Consider the following 25894-nt stretch of genomic DNA (forward strand, 5'->3'; position numbering starts at 1 on the left):
CAAATCTCTAATTGTTTAAATCATTAACTCATCCATCCACCTGCATTATCACTAGAAGGGACCCTGCTGGAAGCCTTCAGTGGTTTCTCAAAAATCTCAGGACTATTTCCTGGCCATTTAAGAAATGGTGTTTTGAAACTAGTTGTTTATGTAGCTATTTGTGAGTTCTTTTTTTATCTTTTTCCCAGGCTCTCATTTTTTTCTCTTCTTTTTTCTTTCCATTTCTGCCTTTGCATCAGAGATGATAGCCACTTTAATGTCCTTCTAGAGCAACAATGGATGAATTACTTATAAATCATGCCACACGTCCAGCCCTAACTTAATTTTCAATTCCATCAACTCCCTTAAGACAGACTTCAGGCCGGTCTCCGTGGCTCATGCTTGTAATCCCAGCACTTTGGGAAGGCCGAGGTGTGCAAGTGGCTTGAGCTCAGGAGTTCAAACCAGCCTGGACAACATAGTGAGATCTTGTCTCTACAAATAATAATAATAATAATAATAATAATAATAATAAATTATCCAGGCATGGTGGCACATGCCTGTAGTCCCAGCCACTCAGGAGGCTAAGGCAAGAGGATTACTTGAGCCTGTGAAGTCAAGGATCCAGCGAGCCGAGATGGTGCCACTGCACTTCAGCCTGGGCAACAGAGCAAGACCCTGTTGTCACACACATCCGTGTGAAGAAACTACCAAACAGGCCCTGTGTGAGCAATAAAGCTTTAAAAAAAAAACAAAAAAAAAAAGAGAGAGAGAAAGAGAGAGAGAGACTTCATGTCTTACTAAGCACAAAAGGCCAAGGCTACTCATAATTATCTTGTGGCAACATGCTATAGGACAGTTGGAGAAATTTACATCCAGTGGTTTATATTAATCATGCTAATATAATATTGTACATAAGATGGCTTTTTCAAAAGAACACTAGTTGAAACTTCACACACACTAACAATTTCTTTTCGCATGCATTCTACACAAACGTTAAGTCCAAAATGTTGGTTTAAGGAAATAATAGAATATTTCTCTTATCTCTTCTAATGTTTATTCTCACATCATATTTATTTTCTCCTGAAAAATAAAGACATGATCTCATGTAAGTAAAGACATGTACTTGTGGAAATAATAACATTAATATCCAAAATGAAGGGGAATTAATTATACCTGACTTGAGACATTTTCTGCACAAATCTCTCTCTTTGAATTACACAAGCCTGCACTTCTCCTGAAATCATTGTCAAACGTGATTTGGCTGTGAAGTCATTGTTTGCTCCAAAGGAAATCAATAAGTTGGACAACAGATGCTTGGTGAACAGCAACATTATTCTTGAAATGTATCATATATAAAGTCAAGAGATATAGTATAAGCATCAGTAAGTATTGCAACAGGTCTAAAGTATCTAAACATTTAAAATTTTGATCCACTACATATTAGAATTGCAATCAGATAAAAAACGTTCACCTTTGGTTCTTGGGTACTGGGGCACGGTGCATTTTCATGTATGTCTGAGTTTTCATTTTGCTCCTAAGAAATGTCTTCCTTGGGCTCTATGGATTTACAGTCGTTACCACATAAATCACAGAAAGCATCTCATACAAAACAAAAATTTCCACAGTCATATTCAGATGTGTTTCAGAGGTTTGGCCCTCACTCGATAAATTTCACAGATGGCAAATGAAGCTGTCCAGATTTTTATACAAGCAAAACCAATCTTCCTCACCTCTAAACTTGGTTCTGAATAAAGCTGGAAAATCACTAACAGTTAGGAGTTGTACCCTTATAAGAACTGAACTCCCACTGAGATTAAAGCTGTAAGCCAAGGCACCAAGATTGGGCCCTAAATTACCACTTTTCAACACATACACTCCAAACCAAATGGGGAACAAAAGTCAAGCCAGTGAATTCTGGCACCCAAAGGCAGAAAGATAAGCATGCAGGCTCCCCACAGATAGGTGGTTGTTACTAAGTGGCATGCCATTGTTTGTTAGATGCAAGGTTTTGAAACGTAACTCTGAGCTGAAGGTTAAAGGAGAAATCTTTTTTTTTTTTTTTGAGACAGAGTCTCAATCTGTTGCCCAGGCTAGAGTGCAGTGGAGCGATCTCAGCTCACTGCAACCTCCACCTCCTGGGTTCAAGCAATGCTCCTACCTCAGCCTCCTGAGTAGCTGGGATTACAGGCGTGCACCACCACACCCAGCTAATTTTTGTATTTTTAGTAGAGACAGGGTTTCACCATGTTGACCAGGCTGGTCTTGAACTCTTGACCTCGTGATCCGCCTGCCTTGGCCTCCCAAAGTGGAGAAATATTTTATAAAGTGAAGACAACACTCATGCAAATATCAGATGGAAATGTACCAAAGATTTTATTTAACTCAAGAAATAGTCATATGTTACATTTGATTCAAAGGAAAAATCCCATAGATAAATAGACAATAGACAGATAAATGATAGATTAAGATGGATGGATGGATGGATGGATGGATGGATGGATGAATGGGGTCAATAAGGAATGCTGGTGCTGAAATGGATTTACAAATATATGCAAAATGTTGTATTCCTGGATGAAGCATCAAGTGCATTCCATTAGACAAAATGTATTTGCATTTTCATGGACAAGAGTTATTTTCATTATCAATTTTCTACCATTTGCAGAGTGGGAAAATAGTTCAAAGCACTGAACACTGGACAGAACTTGGAGAAGTGCAATACAGAGAAAAATAATCTTTACTTTTGCCAATTTTCAAATCTTTCACAATTTTTCTTGACTCTGATCATCACATTTTAACACTGGATTTTCAAAAATTAGCTGTGATTTATTTGAAGTTTTTTTTCACTATTGTTTACTATTCATTATTTCAAATCCCTGCAGTTTGACAAACAATGTTCTATAAGCTATGTCAGAAACTGTCCATTTTTGTTTGACTTTAAATATTTTAAGATATGTCTTTGTATTGTCAGAAGAATGCATTTTTATTGTTTTGTTTGGGTTTAGTTTTGTCTGTGTGAATGTAATGTCATAGAAGAGGGGTTGACAAACTACAGCAGCAGGCCAAATCCAGGTTGCCACCTGTTTTTGTAGAACCAGTAAGCTAAGAATGGTTCTTTCATTTTCAATGGTTGGAAAAAAAATAAGTAAAATATTATAATGTGAAAATTACAGGAAATTGAAATTTTACTATCTACAAAAAATGTTTTATTGGAACATAGCCACTCTTCTTGGTCTATGTATTTTCTAGTATTGCTTTTGTGCTGCAACAACAGAGTTGAGTAGTTGCAACAGATACTTTATGGGCTGCAAAGACAAAGATGGTTACTATCTGGTGTTTTTTTAGAAGTCATTTGCTAACCCTTATCCTAGAACACTGCATTTAATGAAAAGTTACATTGAAAAGGATGATGGGATTCAGGACACACTACTCAAAATACGGCACCTTGGCATATTAAAAAAACAGAAGCAGGAAAGTCTCTCTGACCTCCCCTCCTCACCCACACATATGCTTCTCCCTGATGCAGGGCATACAGCTTAGGAAAGCTTTTCCAACATTCCCAAGAAGCAGGTCAGAAGACACTCATGTGAGGGCCTCCCGATCCCTGGAAGAAAGGAACATGCTCATCTCTGAAGATGAAGGGTCACAGAGAGGAACCTGAACAAACAGGCCTTGCTAAATTCCCCAGTTTATCTACACTAGATCACACCCTTTTTGTCCTATCATATTTCTCCATCAGTATTCACTCTTCATCAAAGCTACTATAAAAATACACAGAATTAACCATTTACTGGAGTCTTCATTTATTTAGGAAGACTCCCACAGCATGTAAATCTTACTAAATAAATTTGCAAGTTTTTCTCTTCTTAATCTATCTTGTGTTAAAAGGACCTAAGTCATGAACATAGGATGGGTAGAGAGAAGGATATTTGTCCTCCTCTACCAGAAAAAGCCACTGGGAAACATAGATGTTAACATGGCTCATTACAATATTTTGACTCTGTGCTATGACTAAACACCAGGGCATCTTGCCCATGAATTTGAATTTCCTGTCAAATGCTCCAAATCATTCCTAAGTGGGCTTTTAGGGAAATTACATACAATGAAAAATAGAATGTAAGAATACGCATTTCCTCTGAGCTGGAGGCTGTCTTTGGCTGGATATATCATTGCTTCAGGCCTCAGGTTCCTGAAGCGCACAATGAAAGAATTGCACTGGATATTCCTAAATATTCTCTCTAGCTTTAGAATTCTTCTCTCCATCCTTCATGCAAACAATGATCTCAGTGGTCTGTATCACCTACGTTCCCTTACTGAGAGGAGCCATCTAACTCTTAACATAGTCAGGCCTAGGATCCATGTGTCTGTGGCTCACTCAAATAGTTTTCTCTTTCTTCATCAAATATTTCCATCCCAGAGTACCAAATAAGTTACGAACATGAGAATTGAGCCTTAAGACCATGAGCAGAGCCTAACAGAGACTGGGTAATTCACATATTAACCGTTAATGGGTGAGTACAGAGGAACTTCAGAATGATGGAAAAGAGTTAGAATTGTGAGATTAGCAAAGAGAAAAAGCAGAAATGGATTCTAAAGGTACACAAATGCTCTAATGGGCAAAGTAAGGGGGAGAAGGTGGTTATGTCCCCATTGGTACAGTAATGGGGACTCATAAGGAATATTGCATGAATTTTTTTTTTTTTTTTTTTTTTTTTAGACAGAGTCTCACTCTGTCGCCAGGCTGGATCTCAGCTCCCTGCAAACTTCACCTCCAGGGTTCAAGTGACTCTCCTTTCGCAGCCTCCCAAGTAGCTGGGACTACAGGCGTGCACCACCATGCCCAGATAATTTTTGTATTTTTAGTAGAGACGGGGTTTTACCATGTTGGCCAGGATGGTCTCCATCTCCTGCCCTTGTCATCTGCCCACCTCAGCCTCCCAAAGTGCTGGGATTACAGGCGTGGGCCACCGCCCCAGGCTGGAATATTGCATGAATTTTTAAGAATGGATGAAGTAACAATATCTGGGAATTTTCTCAGTGAGCAAAAAAGTAAAAAATTAATGCAAAGACCAAGTTCACCCTTTGTATCACTTTATCACTAGGGCCTAGGGCATAGTAGATGCTCAGTGAGTATCTACTGAAATGGGATTAATCAGACTCTATTGGAACGAGCAAATGAAATGTATTTAAAGAAAATGTTAAACTAGAAACATAAATAAAAGGGCTGAACAGCCACAACATTATAATATATGGGAAAAAATAGGATCTGATTTACATTATATTTGGCATGGAGTAATTTGTTATTTAAGAGAAAGGTTAATGAAAATAGGTTCTTAAAGTAATAGGTCAGGCATGGTGGCTCACGCCTGTAATCCCAGCACTTTGGGAGGCCAAGGTAGGCGAATCACTTGAGGCCAGGAGTTTGATGCCAGCCTGGCCAACATGGAGAAACCCTGTCTACTAAAAATACAAAAATTAGCCAGGCATGGTGGGGGGCACCTGTAATCCCAGTTACTCAGGAGGCTGAGGCTGGAGAATCACTTGAGCCTGGAAGGCAGAGTTGCAGTGAGCCAAGCCTGTGCCACTGCACTACAGCCTGGGCAACAAGAGCGAAATTCCATTTCAAATAAAATAAAATAAAAGTAATGTACATTGTTAAGATTGGACCAACTTAAAAATATTATTAGAATGGAAATATATCACGTTTTATCAGTATGTTTTACATTACTATAGTAATATTTCATTCCAAAAGTATTTAGTGTGGCTTGGACTGAAAAAAAGGAAATTAAGATAAAAATTGTTTGCAAAACATATTTAGATAGAATTTTTAAAATACATTATTTTTTATGCCAAAGGTGTATATTTACTTTCTTGATTAGAAATAGGTGATCTTATTACTTACTTACTACTAAAATTGAACTACTAAAAATAAGTGATTGTAAAGGCATCGTTTTAGGATAGATTTGATATATTTTAAAAGGCTTGGCCAGGCATGGTGACTCACGCCTGTAATCCCAGCATTTTGGGAGGCTGAGGGGGGCAGATCACTTGAGGCCAGGAGTTTGAGACCAGCCTGGCCAACATGTCAAAACCCCATCTCTACTAAAAATACAAAAATTAGCTGGGCATGGTGGCAGGTGCCTGTAATCCCAGCTACTGGGGAGGCTGAGGCACAAGAACTGCTTGACCCCAGGAGGCGGAGGTTGCAGTGAGCAGAGATCATGCCACTGCACTCCAGCTTGGCACACAGAGCGAGACTCCATCTCTAAATTAATAAATAAATGGTTTGCCCTGAATCATCCGAGACTGAAACTGTGTTTAGATGTCAGTTTTGCGAACAGTTTATTCTGGAGTGGCCAAGGGCATACCACATTCTTATGTGTTAAATGTTCTCTCAACATAAAAAATAAAGAAAAGAAAAGAAAAATCACCTTAATGGAGGAATATCTAAGGAATCTATTTCCCCGGGAATCTACTATGTATCCCTAAACGAAGCTGAATCAGAAGAGTAGGCCATCTTTAGGCTGTATCTTTCTGACTTCCCACCAGACAACAGGAACATAAAAGCAAGAAAGAGAAAATATGGCTCATTTGCTAGAATTGGGTCACAGTTTTGCCAGGAAGTTACACTATTCACAGTAGCTATAAGGGTGGAAAAAAAAAAAAAAAAAAACCTAGTGCATCAAGACAATCAACCACTAAATTGAGCAGGAGATCTTTCATAACTTTTAAAAAGTTATTCTATAAGACTTCATATGTGTGAGGTATACAATGAGAAAATCACTGGCTTTTAATTCCACCGGAACTCAGTTCAAATCCTGTGTAGGGGATTTACTGGTACTTATTAGTAAAGTGACTTTGTAAGAAAGTCACCCACCTTTTCTGAGCATCTATGACATGAAGGTGGTCATTCCAAGATGAAGCCGAGATTAATTTCACTCACACACAATTCCATCTTCATAGAACAAAAGAAATGTGAAATAACAGTAACTTAAGCAAGATAGAAAGGTATTTCCTCTTCATGTGCAAGGCTGGTATGGGGCCCCACAGTATCTAAGAGCCAGGTTCCTTCTATCTTTCTTGTCAGTTATTCTCAGCCTGGACTCCATCCTCAAAAGTACCTCATGGCCCAAGAGAGCTGCTGGGGCCCCTGCCATTGGTATGCCCTCTAAGAAGCAGGGAAAGACAAGGGGAAGAGAACAAATGAGTGCATTTTCTAGCTAAATCAGTTCCCATTAAAAGAAGCATTTTGAAATTTCTTCACAATAATTCCACTTGGGCAAGAAATTAGTTACTGGCCATATTTAGAAGCAATGGAGCTTGGGGAAATATAGATGTTTAACGCAAGGTGACAATGTGCTCAGGTGAGGAATGAGCTTTCGATTAGCAGAGAAGAGGAGAAACCAGATTAGTAGGCAAAGAGCAATCTCTCTCACCAGTGTTATACAGAGTACATGATGACAATCAGAATTCCTAGACATAATGAGCCCCTAAAAAGGTGCTTGGCACATACCTTGTGCTCAGTAAACTACACATTTATTTTCTTTCATAAATAAAGTAAAACTGCTGAGGACTATGCTCTTAATTTCTTTTATAACTTCACAAATGTGTAGACCAGAGTTTGTCAATCTCAGCATTACTAATATTTGGAGCCAGATAATCCTTGCTGTGGGAGGGCTTTTCTGTGCAGTATAGGTTCTTTATTAGCATCCCTGGCCTTGACCCACTAGATGCCAGTAACTCCTCACTCCCAACTGTGACAATCAAAAATATTTCCAGTCATTGGCAATTGTTCCTGGGGGAGGAAATTGCCCTTGGTTGAGAACCACTGGCCTAGACCTGTGCTGGACAATAGGCACTCTTCTATATTCTCTAGGGTTGAGTGGTGCAGGGGCTAAAGACCCTTGAGCTCATAGTGCTGATTCCATTATGTGGAACCCAGCATACCCGAAGTCAGATGAAGCACAGAGATGAATCTCTACAGTTAAAATGTTTTCTTCCAGCCTGGCCAACATGGAGAAACTCCATCTCTACTAAAAAATACAAAAATTAGCCAGGCATGGTGGCAGGCGCCTGTAATCCCAGCTACTCGGGAGGCTGAGGCAGGAGAATTGCTTGAATCCGGGAGGCAGAGGTTGCAGTGACCCAAGATTGCACCACTGAACTCCAGCCTGGGTGACAGAACAAGACTCCATCTCGAAAAACCAACAAACAACAAAAACAACATCAAAGTTGGGGACAGAGCACAGGCAGTCAAGAGACAGCCAGTGAGAATCAGAATAGGGCTTTGGATTTTAGTCTGAGTGAGACAGAAATGAATCATTAGGTTTAAGGTAGATAGCAGTGTGATGCCACTTATATGTTTGAAGGGTCTTTCCAGCAGCCATGAGGAAATGTGATTTTTTGGGGTCAGAGTGGAAGCTAGGAGACCCATCAGGTTGCTCTTGGATTCATCCCAGACAAAGAGAATGGCAGGTTGGAGGTGGGAAGAGTGGTTAGATGAGATCTATTCCACAGGGGCTCTGAAGGAGGAGCTGACAGGCTTTGCAGATGGTCACCAGAACTGATTAAAAAGCGCGTGGTTTCTAGAAAACATTATGCAAACCTAATCTTTTAAAATACATCATCGGAAAATTGTAGCATTAACACTGCTTCTGACTTTTCTGACTTTTCTGACTTTTCTCTCCCTATATTTGTACAAACTGGTTTCTAGAGTTGTTGGCCTGTAAGAAACACAGTGTAGAAGACAGGGATGTATATGTCTCTACTGGTTTGTTGAGTGATTACAGAACCATCATCAATATGCACATGCCTGAATTTTCCCATTTGTAAAACTGATGACTATGTGACTACGGATTACCAGTAACCTCATTAACGTACGCATTAAGAGAAAAAGCCCACCTAGTACTTCATGAATCCCAAAAGAAATGCAAATTGTAATTATCTGCACAGGTATCCAGTCGTGCTAACATCCAAAGGAGTCAAACTTTGATTAATAAGCAAGATTCATTCCCAAAGATTCCCAAGGATCCCAAGTTAAAGGCAACCCTTCAATTTCTGTCAGCTTTGTAATATATTCCAGAGTTTCAGTTGGGCTTAATTGTGACTTATTGATTGATTTTTGCATTCTGACAAAAAGGATTGCTTTCTTTCCTTGTGAAATTCAAAGTCTCTCATGGCAGCCTTGATTAATCATTTGCAAAATATGGTTTAACCATCTTTGATCCCTAGTGTACGAATTTCTTTCACTGCAATAATTTTAAAGTAATTCAAATAAGCCTGTTCTAATCAAATTCCTTGTAAGTCTGCAAAAGATAATTTCTTGATGGAATATGGAAAAAATGAGTGCTTAAATAAGAAGTATTACCAATGTAACAAATTATCATTCCTATAATACACGATTAATACGACACTGCACAAAAAGAATACTTATGAAATTTAATCAACCTCATAGCATTATGTGCTTTATCTGGAATGATGGCATGAAAAAGTTATCTAAAATTCCAGTTGAAGACCAATTAATATAATCAATACCAGAAAATGTCTGGACAGAACAAATGCTTAGGACATTACATAAAAAGAGTAAGTGGACCGTAACCAGGCATTTCATTCCTGCCTAGTATCTAGACAGTCAGAGATAAGCAAAGCTTATCTTCATCAAATTATTTAACATTCACGTAAGAACTCTGTTCTATTTTAAAGTAACACTCGTGTATTCAGTGAGCATGATTGTGGAAATGCATCATTAGAACAAAGTTTTTGGTTTAGGAATATTATTCTATAATAATTTATTGTATGTATTTGAAAGACCTTTCACAAAATAATCCTTTTCATAAATATGCTATTTCAAGATTATTATATATTCCTTAGATTACTTGTTGTTTATAAAATAAGGTGTATTTCTATTTTAGGACTAAAAGCAATATCCATGAAATAAATTTTATGAAACACTATTATGATCCCAAAGTTTTGCTCCAATGTTTTTAGCAAACTTTGTAAACTTTACTCATTTACATAACCTGATTACGAAACCTACTTCAGACTGGAGCTAGAGTACCATCATATGTATATTTAAAAAACAAAGATTTTGGTGTATTGGGATTGAGGTAAGAATTGTATTATATCAAACATATAAATAAGTAACATAATAAAGTTTATAGTACTTTAGTGTGCAGCAAAGAATACTCAAAAATGGAAAAGAGACTCTTTAATGAAAAAATCAAATTATTTAACCAGCAATTCCTACAAAGAAACCAAAATACATGCAAAATAACATAAGTATAAATAGAATACATTAAATCTTCTCTGGTCTAACCAGAGGGCATTTTCTTCTTAATGTTTTTTAACAGAAAATTACAAACAACAATAAAATACAGTAGTATATAGAACCATTGATACCTGTATCTTGATGGCAGTGGTAGCTACGTAAATCCAATCTTACACATGATAAATGTCACAAAATCATATACATACATTGCATGCATATCAATTTTGTGCTTTTGATATTGTTTACAATTACTTAAAGTGTAACCATTGGTGGAAACTGGGCATATATGATTTCTCTGTGCTGTCTTTGCAACTTACTGTGAATCTATAATTATTCCAAAACTAAAAGTTTTTTGCACCATTCATACAGGTATAGGAAACGTACCTTAGAACATTGCTTGTGATTCTGGCACCAAACCAGGGAACCATTGTTCTGCAAAAAGAAAAAGGAAAAATATTGATCCATTAGAAAGCTACACATACACAGATTTCTAATTTAAAATTATAATTTATGCATATAATTTTTGAATATTTGCATTTTAACAAATACCCAATCTTGCAAAACCTGCTGTCCTTCCCTTCCAATGATAGAAAATGTGTTTGTAATATAAGTTTCATTTTGTTGATTTCATGATGTAAACAAAGACATATAAAATACTAAAGATTCTAAGCTGTCTGAAATGAAAAAGGGTCTGAGGCAACTTTGATGGTGTGTTGAGCAGTGAAGCAGGTAAATGAACACTAGACGTTCCGCCAATAGTCAGCAGTTTTGAGAAATTTACAACTTAAGCATTGTGGATGCTTTTGATCTCAACCAATTTACAGAAATAAGAGTTTGGGATTGGGAGAAAGATCTTGTATTAGTCTGTTCTTACACTTCTATAAAGAACTACCTGAAACTGGGTAATTTATGAAGAAAAGAGGTTTCATTGACTGACAGTTCTGCAGGCTTAACAGGAAGTATGGCTGGGGAGGCTCAGGAAACTTACAATCATGGCGGAAGGCAAAGGGGAAGCAAGCACATCTTACCATGGCAGAGCAGGAGAGAGAGAGAGAGAGAGCAAAAAGGGAAGTGCCACACACTTTTAAGCCATCAGATCTTGTGAGAACTCACTTCCTGTCATGAGAACAGCCAGGAGGAAATCCACCTCTATGATCCAATTACCCCTCACCAGGCCCATCCTTCCAATTCGACATAAGATTTGGGCAGGCACACAAATCCAAACTATATCAGATCCCACGTGAAAAGCCTTCTCTTACTCTTTCACAAAACATATGATCACAGACAAGAGACTTAACATCCCCATGCCTCAGTTTATCCATCAGTAAAGCAAGCCTAACAGCAATATCTCATGCATCAGGCCACTGGGGTAACTAAATGAAACAATAGATACACTCAATATATAACAAATATTTGGGGCCGGGCGTGGTGGCTCACGCCTGTAATCCCAGCACTTTGGGAGGCCAAGACGGGTGGATCGCCTGAGGTCAGGAGTTCGAGACCAGCCTGGCCAACATGGTGAAACCCTGTCTCTACTAAAAAATATATAATTAGCTGGGTGTGGTGGCACATGCCTGTAATCCCAGCTACTGGGGAGGCTAAGGCAGGAGAATTGCTTGAACCTAGGAGGAGGAGGTTGCAGTGAGCTGAAATCACACCATTGCACTCCAGCCTGGGCAACAAGAGGAAAACTCCATCTCAAAAAAATAAATAAATAAATAAAATTGTACTATGATTTATTATCCTGAACATTAGAATTTCTGTATTCCACATAACTAAGATTTTGGTGATTATTTTTTTCTCTGGTTGGGATCTTTTAAGTCAGGTTATGCTAGGCCAGAATAGGTAGCAAAGCTAGCAGAAACCATCACCCAATAGCTAAAATGTCATGACCTCTAGTTCTCTGAAGTTCAAGGTGGAGATGAAACAAAATCTCCCATTTCCTATGTTTGAACGTCTAAACTTTTAATATGAAGGATACCAGTATTGACAGAGCAAGATGATATATGTTTGCAGTTATGAGAAAAGAAAATTGAACCAAAAAATATCTTTTAGAAAATACTTTTATAACAAGTTTATTGAGATATAATTCACAAAATTCACTCATTTAAATTGTACAACTTGAGTATATTCAGAAAGCTATGCAACCAACACCACTATTTAATTGTAGAACATTTTCACCAGCCCAAAAAGAAACCTGTACCTATTTGTAATCACTCCCATTCTGTCTTCCCCACTACTTGCCTTACCTTGGCAAACAATAAATCTGCTTCTGTCTTTATCTATTTGCCTATTCTGGACATTTTATATAAATGGAATCATACAATATGTGTCTGGCTTCTTGATGCTAAATGCTACAGCAATCTTGCTTCATGTACATTGTAGTATATATTGGTACTTCATCTTTTTGACTGTCAGTTTCAGCTACATGGATATACCACATTTTGCCCATCCACTGCCAATAACATATCTGAATATGTCCCTTCCCAGTAATAGCTTAATTATAGGATCCCCCCCAAACCACTAAATAAATCTCAGCTGTATAGGATTGGCAATCTTCTTCTTCAATGTGAAGATTATTGGCTTAAAAGATCTCGGTCCCATATGAATGCTTTAACTATGAAACCTCTCTAGCATATAGCCCTACTTTTTACTTCTTCTCAGCCTTAACTCCTAATAATTCCAACACATTCTTAGGATTTTAGCCAATCTCCTATGAACCTACCTACCACCTACTGAGTTCCGTACATCCACATCTGGGCCCTCATCTCTCCCCTGACATCTATGCCCCCCATAGAGACAGTAAGGTCTGAAGCTGGAGACGCATACGAACAGCTTAGGGTGAAGTTCGGTATGATTTCTGGCAGGGATTACATCAGATAAATAATTAGATTGGGCAGAGGCCAATGCTGGACAAATGATGGGCGTGGTTCAATTACTGGAAAATGAGATGTTAGGAGAAAGCGTGTAAGAGGGCATAACATACCCTTTTATAAAACTGAAGTTTTATAAAGGGAGCCATTGGCTTGGTTATAAGCTAAAAGTTCAGAGGGGCCAGGCTGACTAGGGGATGGTCATAAACAGCGTGACAACTGCAAAAAGCAGGGGCCAGGCATTGAGCATGCAGAAGCTGGGGGCTGGGGCAGGGCAGCTTTGAAGAACTTCCTACATGACAGCCAGCCTCAGCATGTTGCACGGTGTGTAGATTCATAGAGGATTGGCTAAAATCCTAGGTATGTGAAGGAATTATTGGGAGTTAAGGCTGAGAAGAAGTAAATATTAGGGCTATATGCTAGAGGGGTTTCATAGTTAAAGCTTCCCCTGCTTCCCCTGTGCAGAGTTGGCTCCTGCCAGGACTTCCAAGGACGACACCTGTCTGAACACATCCTGGATTCAACTTGAGTGTTCCAAGCTCCTCCCCAACCAGTGATGGGAAGCAATAAGGCACCTTCTAAAGAGACTCAGGGCTGAAGTGGACAGCCTCAGACCTTGGAGACTAGGTCAAAGCCAGTTCCTGAAGGTCTTTTTCAGCACCATCTTGGTTTGAAGGTTTTGAGTCTTCTTGAGTCAGGTCAGCGGGGTTCTGCTCCTTGGACTAGAATCCTTGACATGGGCACAGGTGAGACCTCCTTCCCTTCCGGATGTTTCTTTTCCTAGGCAGATGGGCAGGACCTTATCTCTGGATGAGATCAGGGGAACCTCAGCTATTTCTGCACTTGCTGGATTCCTCTTTGGAGTTTTATCACACCCTCTCCTGCTGAATGATATGCTTTATTTTGTCTGTGTCTTGGTTGCTCAACTAGATTTTTCCCTGGGGACAGGATTCCATGTTTCCTCTTTACCTGTCTGTAAGACATTAGCAAGGGAGGGCAGCTCTTGGTCCTCACAGAGAAGGCACATTTCTGAGGCCATGCAAGAGTGACTGGGGTTCCAAAAGTGGGCATGGCAACTGTTGCCTGGGGTTCCAAAAGTAGGCACAGCAACTGTTGTCAACAGGTTGACAAAAATATCACTAACGCGGCAATACACCTTTGACTATTATTATTATTATAGTGGCCAAATCTATGTGACAGAAATGTGCCTTGATGTTTTAATACTCACCCCATGTAATCATCCCACAAAATGACATAAGCTTCATTTATTTATTTTACAGTTAAGAAACCTGTAGTCAGGGAAACCAAGTAAAATATGCAGAGTGACAAAGCCAGTGATTGACCTCAATGGTAAACAACACAACAGGAAAAGCCACAGGTGAAGAAAGGAACAAGATGCACACTCGATTTTGAAGGAATTTCCAGATTTATAACCTTGAAAGGAGAGATGAAGATTGGTCCAACAGTCCTAAATACCATATGTTGAGGTAGCAGCAGTTCAGATGGATGGGGTGGAGCAGAGAATAGGAGGGGAGATCAGGTAAATAGAAAGTAGATTGCAGGATTTTCATTACAGAAGATTTTATCTCTGGAAATAATATTTTTAATTTAGCAAATATCAGAGAGTTAATTAAAACAAAAATAAAGGATTAGAGTCCTGAGAAGCCCTGTGCAGGACACACCTTGATATGGTTTGGTTGTGTTCCCACCCAAATCTCATCTTGAATTGTAGCTCTCACAATTCCCATGTGATGTGAGAGGGACCCTAGGAGAGGTAATTGAATCATGGGGGCGGGTTTTTCCCATGTTATTCTCGTGATAGTAAGTCTCACAAGATCTGTTGGGTTTATAAAGGGCAGTTCCCCCGCACATGCTCTCTTGCCTGCCACCATTTAAGACATGGCTTTGCTCCTCCTTTGTCTTCCACCATGATTGTGAGGCCTCCCCAGCCATGTGGAACTGTGAGTCCATTAAATCTCTTTTTCTTTGTAAATTACCCAGTCTCAGGTATGTCGTTATTAGCAGCATGAGAACAGACTAATACACACCTTGATTAGCTTTCTTTTGTTCCCTTCTACTGTGTATGTTGAATGGCCAAACTTCAACAACAAAAGCACAAAGGATGCAGCAGAGATTGTCTTCAGCTGCCCAACCTCCCCTTCCCAAGTGTAAACCCTCCTGCCCTGCCCCACACCAACTCTCCTTCTTTCCTGCAATTCAATGCTCCCCATACCATTGGCTTATACACACCCATCAAAATGAGAAGGAAGCCAATAGCCACAGAGCCTATTTTGAATTGGGAATTAATATCAATACATTGCGTTGAGCAAGGCATTTTCATTTCAAGCAAAATTTTCTACTAATCACAAAATGAAAAACTCTGTCATTACAAAGAAATATTTGGGGCAATGGCAAGCATGCATAGACAATTATTATGATTAGAATGATTTTTTAAAATTAGTGAGGACAGCATGTCATAGGCTGCTTGGGATGATTAAAAAGATAATCCTTGTAAAGTATTTATCAAAATGTTTGGCTCAGGATTTTTAAAAAATCCTTTGTTATTATTGATGTGATTTTGTTGTCATTTGCCATTATATTGTCTTTAGCAGTTTGGGAGTAATCCTAGACTTAATATCTCCCAGCTCACAACGGATAATACTCACCCTAGACTAACTGATTCAGTCTTATTATAGTGAGACTCAAAAGTATTTAGTATTGAAAATACTAAGATACAGTATTTTAGCAATACTAAAATACAAATAAAACTTGCAGTAAAAGGATGCCTTTCCATTCTGTTTTTTCCTTGGGTGGAAGCAATTTTTCAACATTTGCCAACAGGATGAGTGGGCAATGGTATTGGTATTTTTACTTTAATTTCCTGACTGGCCATTTATTTTCCTTTACCGTGGATAGTCTGTCTCTTTTACCTTATCTAATTGCGGATTGTTCACCATTTTTAAAATTAATTTTAGCAACTATTAGTATCACTTAGGTTCAATGATCATTTGTCTATTGCAAAAATTCTCAAGCCCCTCATTCATCTTTTGCATTTGTTTGTGAGGTTTTTCCACAAGGAAATTTTATATGCATGCACACACACAGATGCACGCATCCATGCATTCACATATATATTTGCCCTCAAAATGCATCCATAGTTCCTTTTTGGATTCTGGGTTTCCTGTTTTTCTTAAAATAATTGCCCCCATGCCAAGGTTTTGCAGCCGTTCTGTGCTCTTACCTGTATCAGTCATCATGTGCTGTGCTATTTATCTCTACTATGAACTTCTAAGAACCCTGCCCACTAGCATCAGGGATGCCAATAAACCCCCGATCAATGCTGGCCACTTTGTTTAGGCCAGATGCTACCCCATCACGGTCCACCTATGTTGCTTACATATAGTACTCTTTGAGCAGAAGAGCAATAAAAAAATACAAGAATCCAGTATATTTCAATACCCTGCCCCAGCAGAAGTCCTTCGTCAGATTACAATAGCCTTCACCAGTTAAGCCATTTGACAACAAAGATAAAATAACAGTATTTGCAATAAAGTCTTGTCCTGGCTTAAAGCCAACAAAGATAAAGAGTCAAAGTACATTAGGCTAGAAACACATTTGCCTCTAGAACCATCATTGTAACCTCCAGGTAGGATTAGACAGTGGGACTTTTGTAATTATATAAAGATTACATCCTGTATTTTATTGGTTTAACTAGATCAAACATGAATGCTAGTCAATCTGGCTTTCAAAGAGTTTATATAAGTTCAATCAACTGCACCCGGCCATTATTTCAATGACATTTTCCAAGTCTTTTCATTTCTAGCCTTTTGATTTTTCCTTAAAGAAAGATAACTCTTCAAAAGCTTCAAGTAACGAAAACACATCATTCATGCAAAGACAACACACACGGGAAGAATAAAGATAAATGGAAACTAGTTCTCTAGATCCCACCATATGAAAAGAGAAAACAGGAACAGATCTCACTCATTTCCTTCAACATAGCCAGGTGTCGGCATGGAACAGCTAAAGAACTAGTCAGTCTACAATTTCCAAAATACATACCAAACTAGTGTCTAACAATGGAACTGAACATTTGAAATAGAAATCAGTCAGGAAACCCACCATAGACCTTAACTTTACCAATCAATGCTTTGACACTGCAAATAATTAGCTGTGACCCTGAATGGACAATTTTGTGTCCATGCTTGGTGTAAGTTATTTTAAAGCAACAGATGAAACTATAGATACAAGTCATTATATATTTGTCCAAACCCATAGACCGTACAACACCAAAAGTGAAGCGTAGGTAAACTATGGACCCTGATGATGATGATGTGCCAACGTAGGTTCATCCCTTGTCACAAATGTCCCACTCTGGTGGGGGATGTAGGTAATGGGAGAGGCTGTGCATGGTGGGGGCAGAGAGCATGTGGATATTCTCTGTACCTTCTGCTCAATTGCTGTGAACCTAAAACTGCTCTACAAAATAAAAAGTCTATTGAAAAGGTTCAGGAGGAGGGCTTTCTTTATATATTTGTTGTTCATAAGTAAGATTTCTTTCAAATGTTATGGAATATCCTCAGCAGTCTTTTCATTAACCAAGAAAAAAGTCTCTCTGTATTCTACAAATATTTCACATTTAATGGAATTCTACAGGAAACAAATATTTGACCATATAGAAAGAAATACACCTGCCTCCAGACACCCAGCCTTCCCATACTGTCCTTTCTTCAAAGAAAATGCGACTTCAACCAGGAAGGCTTCCCTGACCCCCACGCCCTGACTGCCACAGCTCTCTCTCTCTGTTGCTTGCTCTTATAACGTTCTGCACTTCTCCCCCCAGGCACTCTATCACACAGTGGACAAGTGTAAATTATGTGTGTTGTTTTAATTTAAGGATCATATGCCCCCCAGCCTGGAAAAGCTTTGGCGGTAGTGTCTATCCCTAGCACATGTTTGCCATTGGCTCTCTGGCACATAGCAGCGTGCCTGACACAGGGTAAATGGTCTTCACAAATGGTACTGATTGAAGAAATAAATGAATGGAGTAGGAGGTCATACAAAGGAATTTAAGCTTTAGTTATTAGGTCCTGAGGAGCTAGAAAGAATGATATAAATAGATTGAGCTGATGAAATGTTTCATCTTCTCTGGACGGAGCTTTTAGGAAGTAGGCTCATTATTTTGTTTCCTGTGATGTAAATGTCCAAGAGATTTGGCATGATGACACCGAAAACTGAACAAAGACTTGCATTTGGGATCAAATATACGTTATTTAATAAATAAAAATACTAATTATCTTTTTATAGGGTGTAGATACAGTATCTAAAGAAAATATATAGAACAGCAAATGCCAGACTTTTCTTCTTCTCATCATTCCCTAAACAATACAGTGTAACAGCTATTTACATAGCACTTACACAGTATTAGGTATTATAAGTAATGTACAGATGATTTTAAATATATAGGAGGATATTTGCAGGTCATATACAAATACCACACCATTTTATTTCAATAACTTGAGCATCTTCAGATGTAGGTGTCTGCCCGGGTGGGGAGGGGAGACAGATCCTGAAACCCTTAGGGTGCATTATAACTTTGATATACTTTTCCTGAAACTAATAGAATTGTGTTCTTCAAGTATATTCATCCAAGAAGAACATACGTTGTTTCAATGTAACCAGCAGTTATTTTCCACCTGTACTTTTAAAACCAACTGGCCAGGCATGGTGGCACACGCCTGTAATCCCAGCACTTTGGGAGGCTGAGGCGGGTGGACCACGAGGTCAGGATTTCAAGACCAGCCTGGCCAACATGGTGAGACCCCATCTCTACTAAAAATACAAAAATAATCTGGGCATGCCAGCACATGCCTGTAATCCCAGCTACTCTGGAGGCTGTGGCAGGAGAATTGCTTGAATCCAGGAGGCGGAGGTTGCAGTGAGCTGAGATCACACCACTGCATTGCAGCCTGGGTGGCAGAGCGAGACTATGCCTCAAAACAAAAACAAAAAACTTTATTGGGAAGCTGAGTGCCAGACAGTTTAAAGGAACAATAGAAATGTCTAAGAAACTATCATCAGAGTGAACAGGCAACCTACAGAATGGGAGAAAAATTTTGCAATCTATCCGTCTGACAAAGGGTTAGTATCCAGAATCTACAAGGAACTTAAACAAATTTACTAGAAAAAAATCAAACAACCCCATCAAAAAGTGGGTGAAGGATATGAACAGCACTTCTCAAAAGAAGACATTTATGTGGCCAACATATGAAAAAAGCTCATCATCACTGGTCATTAGAGAAACGCAAATCAAAACCACAATGAGATACCATCTCACACCAGTTAGAATGGTGATCATTAAAAAGTCAGGAAACAACAGATGCTGGAGAGGATGTGGAGAAATAGGAATCCTTTTACACTGTTGGTGGGAGTGTAAATTAGTTCAACCATTGTGGAAGACAGTGTGGCAATTCCTCAAGGATCTAGAACCAGAAATACCATTTGACCCAGCAATCCCAGTACTGGGTATATACCCAAAGGAATATAAATCATTCTACCATAAAGACACATTCACACATATGTTTATTGTGGCACTATTCACAATAGCAAAGACTTGGAACCAACCCAAATGCCCATCAGTGATAGACTGGATAAAGAAAATGCGGCACATATACACCATGGAATACTATGCAGCCATAAAAAAGGATGAGTTCATGTCCTCTGCAGGGACATGGATGAAGCTGGAAACAATCATTCTCAGCAAACTAACACAGGAACAGAAAACCAAACACCGCAAGTTCTCACTCATAAGTGGGAGTTGAACAATGAGAACACATGGACATAGGGAAGGGAACATTACACACCGGAGCCTGTCAGGGGGTGGGGGGCGAGGGGAGGGATAGCATTAGGATAAATACCTAATATAGATAGATGATGGGTTGATGGGTGCAGCAAACCGCCATGGCATGTGTATACCTATGTAACAAACCTGAACGTTCTGCACATGTATCCCAGAACTTAAAGTATAATTAAAAAAAAAAGAAAGAAAGAAAAAGCAGTACATATACACAGTGGAGTATTATTCAACCATAAAAAAAGAAATGTCTTTAAGAAAACAAATGTCAATTTCATTTCAAAGTTCTTGTGAATAACGAAAATCATCAAAGAAGAAAATTATGCAAGACCAACACAGAGAGAAAACAATATTAAATAACTTTACATGACTTTGAATTACATTGTTTTCTTTTCTTTTCTTTCTTGAGACAGGGTCTCACTCTGTCACCCAGGCTGGAGTGCAGTGGTGAGATCACAGCTCACTGCAACCTTCACCTCCAGGGACATTCTTCACCATGGTTATCTGCAAAGAGTATGACATGATGCGAGTATTTATCTGGCTATAGTGTACTTTAGGTGATACGTAATAACTAGAAGTGTTTTGAAGCCTTCCTAGGTCTTGTATTTCCTTAACTGTTGTAGGTGTTGTGTTCTTAATATAGGATGTTTTATAAATAAATATAACTAAAAATTCATCAAGAAAAATTTTAGCAGAAACTAAAGTTGCATAGACTAAAACTATGACTTGTGACATTTCTTAGCTACATCAGGATTCAACCTTGTCCACCCTGGGAAAGGTAGTGTGCAATAGCTGCTCTTATGCACAAATGATTGAAAACCATTATTTGTGTTTTTTTTTTTTTTTTTTTTTTGAGATGGAGTCTCGCTCTGTCACCCAGGCTGGAGTGCAGCAGTGCGATCTCCACTCACTGCAAGCTCCGCCTCCTGGGTTCACGCCATTCTCCTTCCTCAGCTTCCCAAGTAGCTGGGACTGCAGGCGCCTGCCACCACGCCCGGCTAATTTTTTGTATTTTTAGTACAGACGGGGTTTCACCGTGCTAGCCAGGATGGTCTCGATCTCCTGACCTCGTGATCCACCCGCCTCGGCCTCCCAAAGTGCTGGGATTACAAGCGTGAGCCACCACGCCCAGCCGTGTTATCTTATAAATTTATGAGGGCTTTTGAAATTCCGATTTTATAGTTAACCACATGAGCCACATAGGAGTCCAGAGCTCTCTGAGAACTTCTACCTCACCAGCAGTCCTTCTGTGCAAAGTATTTTCATCAATGGGCATTCCGGTCTCTGTCAAAGTGTAAGATCTATTTGAATCTGACCAAGCCTGTTCTCTAAACACAACCAGGATAAGAAAAAGGACCCAACAAGTGATTCCAAATACCCACTCAAAATGTTTGTAAATGGTAGCATTCTGACTCAGATGATACCATATCATTACAACTCAGAGAAGATCTTTGAGGGCCATTCAATCCATCTTCTTGGTGAAAACAAGACAAATGTAACTCGTTAATGACATGTCATTGTCTCATAATACAGGGAACTTTCCAAGGGAAAGAGGTTACAGTGTCCCTGTAACATGTTACTCCGCTATGCTGACTTTTCCATCCTGAATTCCTAGCGAAATCTCTCAAAGCCATTCAAGGGAAAAGGGGTGAGGAGTTGCAAGTCAAGTGATCAACTTTCAGATTTTCTGCCTGCTAATATTTTATCCTCTGATTAACTAATTCATCTAGTAACTCTCTCCAAAACATTTACCATGCCAAAGGAAAACATCAAAACCAGAAGAGAAAAACACAATGCAGGGACCATCCTGCCTGAGTGTGAAGGAAGATCACACACATATTACTGAATTCCATAATACTCAAGGGCAGGACCAAGACGATGACACAAACCACATCATGGAAATGAGCATACAGTGGGGAACTTAGAATTTCCACTAATGTCTGAGGAGAAAGGAAAAGCAAAGAATGGGGTTGGAGGAGAAATCTAAGTGTCCAATAAACCTCAAAATTACCATGCTGAAGAGGAATCTAAGTGTCCAATGATAGCTCTAAACCTCAAAATTACCATGCCTAAGACTGTCCCGAATCATCAGGTTAGTCATTGTCACACATCTGAATAACATGTGAAAGCCATTGGCAACAGTGGCAACACAAGAGTCAGAGGAAAATTCTACATCCTGAGAATGGCAAGTTAATAGCAATTCAAGTTCAACAGTCTCCCTTTGTAGATGAGTCAATTGGGGCTCAGGAAGGCTAAAAAATGTATGAACTATTACTGATTCAAACACAAAGAATATTTTAATAGTAAGCACACCTTACTTAAAGTCAAAGGCTTTATTTCACATGCCAGGCTACTACTCATCCATCATGGGTGGTAAGCTCTCAGAAAAATTAATGTCTTCTTTTCTCAAATGAGATGAATAATGTCTTTACAAGATAATCACAGAGATGTCTATGAAAACCACCTGTGACCATCCAAGGTCAAGGCTGTAGTCTAGCTGGCAAGATGCCAAGTTCAGTGATATGACCACTTTGCACACAAGGAGTGACTTTCAATAACGTAGAAGGTCTGAGAGAGCTCTGGGGCCCCACCTGGAGGTTGATTAATCCCAATTAATCATGTGATTAGCCATGGAGAAGTCAGAATTCTAAAATCCCTCAGTAAGTTTTGATACAACAATAAAGAAAATGGTTTCCAGTTCCTTATAAATAAGAGCAGCCTAATTAATTTCTACATTGTATGGTTGTTTGAAGTCTTTGCAAAGGCATAATATCCATGTAAAGAATAGAATCTATACAGTTGTTTAATGCAAGGTTACACTAAATTAGATTCACATATCAAAACCCCACTTGGGAGAACATGAAAATGCAATACTGGCAAGTGCTATTCTTAGTATAATTTCAAATTCACATTGAAATATATGACTTTGTTTCCTACGGCTGCCATGACAAAGTACCACAACCCAGGGGGGCTGAAAGAGCAGAAATTTATTGTCTCTCGGTTCTGGAGGCTGGAAGTGTGAGACCAAGTTATCGCAAGACCATGCTCTCTCAGAAAGGCCATAGGGGAAGATTGGCTCCATGACTTTCTTTGAGCTTCTGGTAGTTCCTTGGCTTGTGGCAGCATTCCAACGTTCACATCCGTGTCCTCACATCTCTGCATGTCTGTGTTAAAATTTCTCCTTTCAGTAAGGACACCAGTCATATTGGATTAGGGGCCTACCCTCCTCCAGAATGACTCATCTCAATTAATCACATCTCTAACGATGTTATTTCCAAATAAGGCCACTTTGCCACTTTCTGAGGAACTGGGGGTTAGGACATCAACATATGGAGTTAGAGGTGCATTATTCAATCCGGAAGTGACTAAAATAAATTAAAGCCATGGGACAAATACTACATTGTTTCAGCCACACTTCAACCTGCACCTCAGTTAATAATCTATGTGTTAATATGTTCACGTATTATTTTTTCAATTTGCTTCAACTCACTATCAATGTTTATTTCTTCACTTTGGCCTCCTTGCCATCTCCCAGCAAATGTCAGAACATGGTGTTTTGTAACAACCCATCTGTCCATCTCACTGACAATGGTTTTTCCTTTCATAAAGTACTTCAATCTGACAGCAAGTGGGTGCATCATAAGAAGGCATTTGTAATCCATAATGTAAACTGTTTATAATCAAGTAGTCCAGTTTTGGTGAAAATTGATTGCTTGAATAAACATGGAAGAACCACACCGTCATAATGAGGTGATTTGGCCAAGCACACAATTCTCCCCAGGTGTAACCAATCTACTTTTAAAATGTTGCACCCTCTGGTGAGACCTTCAGCTTTATGTTCCTGATCTTTGTTCCATACCTGGACCTTGATTACTAATGACCCATTCTCTCCCAGGAGACCCACTCTCTCTCCCTGAACACATATGTTCAGAGGAATTGACAATGGCCTCTTCATCTGTCAACAAGGTGGAATCAAAACTCATGTTTCAAAAGACATGGCAGCCAGACAGTGACTCCAGCCCTCTCATTTGACAAATGAGTCTACTAATTCTAAGTGAGCCTATAATGATGTTTCTGCTGAGGACACCACCACTGACTTCTACTTAGTAAGCTCACACTTAATCAATTGTACATAACCTGAATCAAAAAGGGCTGCCCAGAAGAATGTCCAAGCTGGGGGATGGAGAATGGACAGTTCCAAAGCTAGAACTTGGCACCTCTTATCAAGCAAAGAAAGGTACCAGAGAGAAGCCCGACAGCATGACTGACTGAAGCAGTGACTTTCAAAGTGTGGTACTGGAACCAGTGATATCAGCCTCACCTGGAAGCTTTTGCAAATTCTGGTGATATACCTTACACTCGTAGAATCAAAACTCCTGGGACTGGAGAGCAGCGAGCTGTTTTACAAGTTGTCCAAATATGGCTGATCCCCACGAAAGCCTGAGATGCTTACTCTTCCTTTGCTTTATGTGACTTCACGAAATACACTCCAAATGTCTCCTTTCTTTCTTTTTTCTTTCTTTCTTTTTTTTTTTTTTTTTGAGATGGAGTCTCACTCTGTCACCCAGGCTGGAGTGCAACGACGCGATCTCAGCTCACTGCAACCTCTACCTCCCGGGTTCAAGTGATTCTCCTGCCTCAGCCTCCCAAGGAGCTGGGATTACAGGCGCCCACCACCACGCCTGGCTAATTTTTGTATTTTTAGTAGAGACGGGGTTTCACCAGATTGGCCAGGCTGGTCTTGAACTCCTGACCTCAGGTGATCCACCTGCCTCGGCCTCCCAAAGTGCTGGGATTACAGGCATGAGCCACCGCGTCCGGCCCAAATGTCTCTCTTCTCTCCCTTCCAAGTGTCCCAAATAAATGACTGAGACCCTTATTCAGCTCTTACAGGTATCTTATTGGATTCTTGTCATTGAGAAAGAACAACCCTCTTTGTAAAGCAGTAAGTTGATCTTTGCATGTGCTGGTTTCTTTTTCTCCAAGACCAAGACTCAAGGTAACAATATTCAGGGCGGTCTAGACCTCTCTGGCCTCTGCTGTCTTGGCCTCATCTCAGTCTCTGGCCATTTTCATACAGAACAACTGTAGAAACATGTAATTTCTTGCTGGGGATGACTGTGTGGCAAAAGCACAAAGCAGACTTTAAAGGCACTCTCAAATCACCCTATTATTTTTCAAAATAGATGCTTGGCAGCTGCAAAGCTTGACAGGTGCAATATGTTATGCATAACAAGTCATTCCCACAAGGCACATTACTGCCTGGAATCTGGCATGTTGACCAGCAGAGGTTAAGGATTAATGTTAAGTTATCAAGCTAATTACTCACATGCATTAAGAGTAGGTGGAGAGGATATGCTTCCGGATAACATGAGCTGGGAACTATTGCTATTATCACTATAACCATTAAAAAAAAATCTAATTGAAAAAACGTACCGTGCCCCAGAGATAAAAACTATTATTTCCATGTGCTTCCCTACTGAATATTTTAGCAACACATTTTGGAATATCCCTGGTAAGTCCTAGAAGTTGTTGTTTTAATGGTAAAGCAAAACCCCCATCTTGCTATACACATGTAAACTAGGAGATGCAGGACTTAGTTGAGCTTCATTTGTAGTAGGGAACACCCAAGAAGGGGAAAAAAATGACTAAAAATACATGTTTTCCCCTTCTAATTGACTTTACTAAGTGTCAGATTTTTGTCACATTGTTTTCTTGTGATATATGCTTTTTCATTATGCTAATTTATGTTATTCATTAAAGAGTGCAGAATAATTCATCAAACTAAAATAGAGCACCTCGTAGTCTATTATGCCCTGACTTATATTCTAACCCATTCATCATGATTCTGGGTTATTTTAATATAAACTTCAAAAGACAGTGTGTTTTAATGAGGGATCACTTGAGAAAACATGATTAATT

General features: G+C 39.2%; 1 protein-coding gene across 1 annotated transcript in view; it reads right to left on the reverse strand.

Moving 5' to 3' along the window:
* Positions 1-25894, reverse strand: part of ANOS1 (anosmin 1) — a 199684-nt gene that overhangs the window by 156878 nt on the left and 16912 nt on the right. Inside the window, exon 2 of the mRNA XM_008959454.4 lies at positions 10631-10678. Coding sequence (XP_008957702.2) covers positions 10631-10678 — 48 coding nt within the window. The remainder of the gene's footprint in view (positions 1-10630; positions 10679-25894) is intronic.

Source organism: Pan paniscus, chromosome X, assembly GCF_029289425.2.
Source record: "Pan paniscus chromosome X, NHGRI_mPanPan1-v2.0_pri, whole genome shotgun sequence".
NCBI lineage: Eukaryota > Metazoa > Chordata > Mammalia > Primates > Hominidae > Pan > Pan paniscus.